The sequence below is a fragment of the Babylonia areolata genome, chromosome 18 (assembly GCF_041734735.1).
Source record: "Babylonia areolata isolate BAREFJ2019XMU chromosome 18, ASM4173473v1, whole genome shotgun sequence".
Lineage (NCBI taxonomy): Eukaryota > Metazoa > Mollusca > Gastropoda > Neogastropoda > Buccinidae > Babylonia > Babylonia areolata.
In genome coordinates this window covers 2,277,800-2,285,716 of record NC_134893.1, presented here as the reverse complement: position 1 = coordinate 2,285,716, position 7,917 = coordinate 2,277,800, and the positions used below count along the sequence as shown (strand labels likewise).

Sequence of the window (7,917 nt, the reverse complement as noted above, 5' to 3'; positions counted from 1 at the left end):
CGAGAGAGGTGATGGATACATCAGAATTCTCTGTATCATGAGAGAGATCAAGGATACATCAGAATTACCTGTCATGAGAGAGATGACGGATACATCAGAATTCAGTGTGTCACGAGAGAGGTGACGGATACATCAGAATTCAGTGTGTCATGAGAGAGATCAAGGATACATCAAAATTATCTGTCATGAGAGAGGTGACGAATACATCAGAATTCAGTGTGTCACGAGAGAGGTGATGGATACATCAGAATTCAGTGTGTCATGAGAGAGATCAAGGATACATCAGAATTATGTCATGAGAGAGGTGACGGATACATCAGAATTCAGTGTGTCATGAGAGAGGTGATGGATACATCAGAATTCAGTGTGTCATGAGAGAGGTGATGGATACATCAGAATTCAGTGTGTCACGAGAGAGGTGATGGATACATCAGAATTCAGTGTGTCACGAGAGAGGTGATGGATACATCAGAATTCTGTGTCATGAGAGAGGTGACAGATACATCAGAATTCAGTGTGTCATGAGAGAGGTGACAGATACATCAGAATTATCTGTGTCATGAGAGAGGTGACGGATACATCAGAATTCTCTCTGTCATGAGAGAGGTGACAGATACATCAGAATTCTCTCTGTCATGAGAGAGGTGACAGATACATCAGAATTCTCTGTTTCACGAGAGAGATGACTGCAGTTTCCTCCCCTATGGACCCCTCAGTTGTCTGGGCTTTGGCAGTGAACTGTCATCCCTACCCAGAGACATCACTCAGAGGTCAGTGGTGTTCCCAATCATGGCGGGGAAACATCACAGTTCAATGACTTTCCAAAGACGTCCATGAAGAATAAGGCAAAGATAATTCAGGAAAGAAGGCGAAAAAATTATGTTTTGAAAACAAAAGAAGAAATAATGGCAAATGATAGAATATCTCGTGAATAGCATTATTCATCTTGGCATCTTGTGCTTGGGGATCCAAAAAGGATGCAAGGGAGATCACAAATCACACACACACACACACACACACACACACACACACACATGTACATAACATCTACCTATCTATCTGCACATATGCATGCATATGTATATAATATATTTCTTCTTTTTTTCCCACCTCACGGTGTAGCAATGAGCACTTACGGATGCACTCATCACAGGGTGTACTACTGAGTACTCCTGTCACCGTCACATGTACTGAACACTTACGGGTGCACTCGCTCTCACTGACATATGTTGACTGGTTGCGGTATGACAACCTGGGTGTAGGACTGAGCACTTACGGATGCACTCGCTCTCGTTGACATATGTTTACTGGTTGCGGTATGACAACCTGGGTGTAGGACTGAGCACTTACGGATGCACTCGCTCTCGTTGACATATGTTTACTGGTTGCGGTATGACAACCAGGGTGTAGGACTGAGCACTTACGGATGCACTCGCTCTCGTTGACGGCGCCGTTCCTCTGGGTGGTACGGTCGGTGGGGCACTTGATGCACGACGTCTGCCACCGCTCCGGCTGGTAGTATCCAAAGTCACACAGCAGGCAGTCGTTACCGCTGATGTACTGACCCTCCGTGCAGTTCCCTTACACGTGCAACGTGCACACACACACACACACACACACACACACACACACACACACATGCACACACACACACACATCTTCAATGATCATCAAATGAAAGGAAACAAGTTGTGTGTTGCATTTCAGAAATGTGCGGCTGCAAACTGTAGGACAGAAAAAAAAATTGAAAAGCTGACACTCCGTAGAATGCACAACAGCCTCCCAACACCAAACAGTACAGTGCACAACACACAACACCCTCCCAACACCAAACAGGACAGTGCACAACACACAACACCCTCCCAACACCAAACAGTACAGTGCACAACACACAACACCCTCCCAACACCAAACAGTACAGTGCACAACACCCTCCCAACACCAAACAGTACAGTGCACAACACCCTCCCAACACCAAACAGTACAGTGCACAACACACAACAGCCTCCCAACACCAAACAGTACAGTGCACAACACACAACACCCTCCCAACACCAAACAGTACAGTGCACAACACACAACACCCTCCCAACACCAAACAGGACAGTGCACAACACACAACACCCTCCCAACACCAAACAGTACAGTGCACAACACACAACAGCCTCCCAACACCAAACAGGACAGTGCACAACACACAACAGCCTCCCAACACCAAACAGTACAGTGCACAACACACAACACCCTCCCAACACCAAACAGGACAGTGCACAACACACAACACCCTCCCAACACCAAACAGTACAGTGCACAACACACAACACCCTCCCAACACCAAACAGGACAGTGCACAACACACAACACCCTCCCAACACCAAACAGTACAGTGCACAACACACAACACCCTCCCAACACCAAACAGTACAGTGCACAACACACAACACCCTCCCAACACCAAACAGTACAGTGCACAACACACAACACCCTCCTAACACCAAACAGTACAGTGCACAACACACAACACCCTCCCAACACCAAACAGTACAGTGCACAACACCCTCCCAACACCAAACAGTACAGTGCACAACACCCTCCCAACACCAAACAGTACAGTGCACAACACCCTCCCAACACCAAACAGTACAGTGCACAACACACAACACCCTCCCAACACCAAACAGTACAGTGCACAACACACAACACCCTCCCAACACCAAACAGTACAGTGCACAACAGCCTCCTAACACCAAACAGTACAGTGCACAACACACAACACCCTCCCAACACCAAACAGGACAGCGCACAACACACAACACCCTCCCAACACCAAACAGTACAGTGCACAACACACAACAGCCTCCCAACACCAAACAGTACAGTGCACAACACACAACACCCTCCCAACACCAAACAGGACAGTGCACAACACACAACACCCTCCCAACACCAAACAGGACAGCGCACAACACACAACACCCTCCCAACACCAAACAGTACAGTGCACAACACACAACAGCCTCCTAACACCAAACAGTACAGTGCACAACACACAACAGCCTCCCAACACCAAACAGGACAGCGCACAACACACAACACCCTCCCAACACCAAACAGTACAGTGCACAACACACAACAGCCTCCCAACACCAAACAGTACAGTGCACAACACCCTCCCAACACCAAACAGTACAGTGCACAACAGCCTCCCAACACCAAACAGTACAGTGCACAACACACAACAGCCTCCCAACACCAAACAGTACAGTGCACAACACACAACACCCTCCCAACACCAAACAGTACAGTGCACAACACACAACACCCTCCCAACACCAAACAGTACAGTGCACAACACACAACACCCTCCCAACACCAAACAGTACAGTGCACAACAGCCTCCCAACACCAAACAGTACAGTGCACAACACACAACACCCTCCCAACACCAAACAGTACAGTGCACAACACACAACACCCTCCCAACACCAAACAGTACAGTGCACAACAGCCTCCCAACACCAAACAGTACAGTGCACAACACACAACACCCTCCCAACACCAAACAGTACAGTGCACAACACACAACACCCTCCCAACACCAAACAGTACAGTGCACAACAGCCTCCCAACACCAAACAGTACAGTGCACAACACACAACACCCTCCCAACACCAAACAGGACAGTGCACAACACACAACACCCTCCCTACACCAAACAGTACAGTGCACAACACACAACACCCTCCCAACACCAAACAGTACAGTGCACAACACACAACACCCTCCCAACACCAAACAGTAGAATGCACAACACACAACACCCTCCCAACACCAAACAGTACAGTGCACAACACACAACACCCTCCCAACACCAAACAGTACAGTGCACAACACACAACACCCTCCCAACACCAAACAGTACAGTGCACAACACACAACACCCTCCTAACACCAAACAGTACAGTGCACAACACACAACACCCTCCCAACACCAAACAGTAGAATGCACAACACCCTCCCAACACCAAACAGTCCATATGGAAAAATCCATACATGCTACACCACATCTGCCAGGCATATGCCTGACCAGCAGCATAACGCAAGGCGCTTAGTCAGGCCCGGAGTGCTTGCATATATATATATATATATATATATATATATATATATATATATATATATATATATATATATATATATATATATATATATATACCTGAATACCTATTGGGAGTTGATTTTTGACTCACTTGTGTAAACAAGTCTATGTTTTAACCCGGTGTTCGGTTGTCTGTGTGTGTGTGTGTGTGTGTGTGTGTGTGTGTGTGTGTGTGTGTGTGTGTGTGTGTGTGTGTGTGTCCGTGGTAAACTTTAACATTGACATTTTCTCTGCAAATACAGTTGACACCAAATTTGGAATAAAAATAGGAAAAATTCAGTTCTTTCCAGTCGTCTTGTTTAAAACAATATTGCACCTCTGGGATGGGCACAAAAAAAAGAGAAAAAAAAGAAGCCTAATTATATGCAAACTGCATTTACTGTAATATTTATATTTTTTGTATTCTCTAAACTTGGCACTTTGATCTGATATTCGACACAACAACAAGAGCAGTCATTATTATCATTTTTTGTTCAAACAGGAACTTCTTTTGCTAAGCATGGAAGTTTTATTTATATTGCAAACGTTTTGGTGCAGATAGTAAAAAAGGGAAATTACTCTGTAATTAATGCTAGGGGACTTAATTTGCTTTAAACTGATCTTTCTCATCTTAAACATCACATTTTGAAATTATACTCAATACATAAAAAGCTTGGATTTAAAAAAAAGTGTATCACAAGTGAGTCTTGAAGGCCTTGTCTCTCTTGTTTCAACATGATTTTGCCAGAGGACAACACTTATATTGCCATGGGATCTTTCTCAGTGCGCCAAGTGCGTGTTGCACACGGGACGTCGGTCAATCGTCTCACCCCAAATAACAGGACAAGACGCTGTTTGATTTTCCTGTCAAACGTGAGAGAAAAGGGCGGGATGTTGTTGTGACAAACAAAAGTTACAACACAACACGGCACGACACGACACGACACGACACAAGATACGACACGATACAAAACCACCACCAACAAACAGTGTGTTGTGAACGCGTGGACGGTGCATTCCACACCCCCCCCCCCCCCCCAACACTACACAACGTAACACAACACGATACAATACAATGCAATGCAATACAACACAACACAACCCTCCTCCCAACCCCTCCACACACACACAGTTTGCTGTCAACTTACGGACACAGCACTCCCCATAACACAACACAATACAACATAACACAACACAACACAATACAGTACAACCCCCCCCCCCCACACACACACACACACAGTGTGCTGTCAACTTACGGACGCTGCACTCCCCACAACACAACACAACACAACATAACATAACACAATACAACACAATACAATACAACTCCCCCCCCCCCCCCCCCCCGACACACACACAGTGTGCTGTCAACTTACGAACTGGTGCACACCTCACAACACAACACAACACAACACAACACAACCCCCCCCCCCCACACACACACACAGTGTGCTGTCAACTTACGGACGCTGCACTCCCCACAACACAACACAACACAACATAACATAACACAATACAATACAACCCCCCCCCCCCCCCCGACACACACACAGTGTGCTGTCAACTTACGGACGGTGCCCTCCTCACAACACAACACAACACAACACAACACCCCCCCCCCCACACACACACACAGTGTGCTGTCAACTTACGGACGGTGCACTCCTCACAACACAACACAACACAACCCCCCCCCCACACACACACACACAGCGTGCTGTCAACTTACGGACGGTGCACTCCCCCTGGCTGACGGAGCCGAGAGAGGGCGTGACGTATTGGGGTGGGCAGAGGGTGCAGTCCATGAACACGTTACGGACGTTGTTCTTGTAGTAGCCCCGCGGGCAGATCTGACAGCGCTCCGGGTTGCTCAGCTTCTCCCGGCCCGGCTCACAGAACGCTGCACACACGGCACACTACCCCGTGTCACGGCCTCCAACTGACCAACCCTTGTTGGTTTTGGTCACGACTACACACACGAATACACAAGCTTCATTGTCTATACTTTGGTACAGAGATTTTCTTTACGGCAGCAGCACGTGTCCAATATAAAAAGAAAAACTCCGTGGGGTCATTCTGGGCTGGTACCCAGTGAATCCCGGGGTCGTATGTAGTTATTCATGACCGATCACTAACCCAACCTTGGCTCTCAGCTGTATTTTATTTGGATAGCCTGTTTTCTTCAAAGTGGGCCTAATTGACCACCAGGGAGTCATTTTAAGCGAGCCTTGTGGTGGTGGTGGTGGTGGTGGTTGGGCGGGGGGTTAAATTCAACGGGGGGTGGGATCAGTTCTGACTGGTTGACGCTCACAGCAACCGTGTATGACACAAAAGCCGAGAATAACACAGTTCCACAAATACTGATCATTTACAACTACAACCTACAGGGCAACAAAGCACAGAAGGACATCGTTACATATATATTGATCATTTACAGCCAATACACGATGCACAATAACAAGCAGTTACATATTTCTCATCATTTACAACAAATCAAACCAAAACATAAGAATCACAGGGGTTACACAGCCTAAGAAATACAATGCGTAGCCTTGTTACTGCTAAAATAATTGTACGCAGTCAAATTTTATAGAGTAACAGCCACACACAAAACACAAACACAGACAGACAGACACACACACACACAGACACACACACACACAACACACACACACAGACTCGCAAACACATAAACACAAACAATATCACGACCACCACCGACACAAACATACTCTCACATACACATTCTCCTTTCCACACCACACCCCCTCACAAAACAAAAACTTCCACAAACTGAGTTCATCAAAAGGGGGAGTTCTGTGTAGTGGGTGACACTTGATACACTTTTACAAACAACAACAAGGACTTTTTGCCAGACTGAGTTTGAAAGGGCGATGACACTTGATACACTTTTACAAACAACAACATTGACTTTTTGCCAGACTGAGTTTGAAAGGGCGATGACACTTGATACACTTTTACAAACAACAACATTGACTTTTTGCCAGACTGAGTTTGAAAGGGCGATGACACTTGATACACTTTTACAAACAACAAGGACTTTTTGCCAGACTGAGTTTGAAAGGGCGATGGCACTTGATACACTTTTACAAACAACAAGGACTTTTTGCCAGACTGAGTTTGAAAGGGCGATGGCACTTGATACACTTTTACAAACAACAAGGACTTTTTGCCAGACTGAGTTTGAAAGGGCGATGACACTTGATACACTTTTACAAACAACAAGGACTTTTTGCCAGACTGAGTTTGAAAGGGCGATGACACTTGATACACTTTTACAAACAACAATGACTTTTTGCCAGACTGAGTTTGAAAGGGTGATGGCACTTGATACACTTTTACAAACAACAAGGACTTTTTGCCAGACTGAGTTTGAAAGGGTGATGGCACTTGATACACTTTTACAAACAACAAGGACTTTTTGCCAGACTGAGTTTGAAAGGGCGATGACACTTGATACACTTTTACAAACAACAACAACGACTTTTTGCCAGACTGAGTTTGAAAGGGCGATGACACTTGATACACTTTTACAAACAACAACGACTTTTTGCCAGACTGAGTTTGAAAGGGCGATGGCACTTGATACACTTTTACAAACAACAACAACGACTTTTTGCCAGACTGAGTTTGAAAGGGCGATGGCACTTGATACACTTTTACAAACAACAAGGACTTTTTGCCAGACTGAGTTTGAAAGGGCGATGACACTTGATACACTTTTACAAACAACAGACTTTTTGCCAGACTGAGTTTGA

The 7,917-nt window shown here is 45.8% G+C and overlaps 1 protein-coding gene across 1 annotated transcript in view; it reads right to left on the bottom strand.

Annotated features, from left to right (window-relative positions):
* Window positions 1-7,917, bottom strand: part of LOC143293161 (uncharacterized) — a 212,381-nt gene that overhangs the window by 25,694 nt on the left and 178,770 nt on the right. The window contains exons 63-64 of the mRNA XM_076604084.1: window positions 5,868-6,038; window positions 1,425-1,580 (exon numbers count right to left, since the gene is read on the bottom strand). Of these exons, the coding sequence (XP_076460199.1) occupies window positions 1,425-1,580; window positions 5,868-6,038 (327 nt within the window). The remainder of the gene's footprint in view (window positions 1-1,424; window positions 1,581-5,867; window positions 6,039-7,917) is intronic.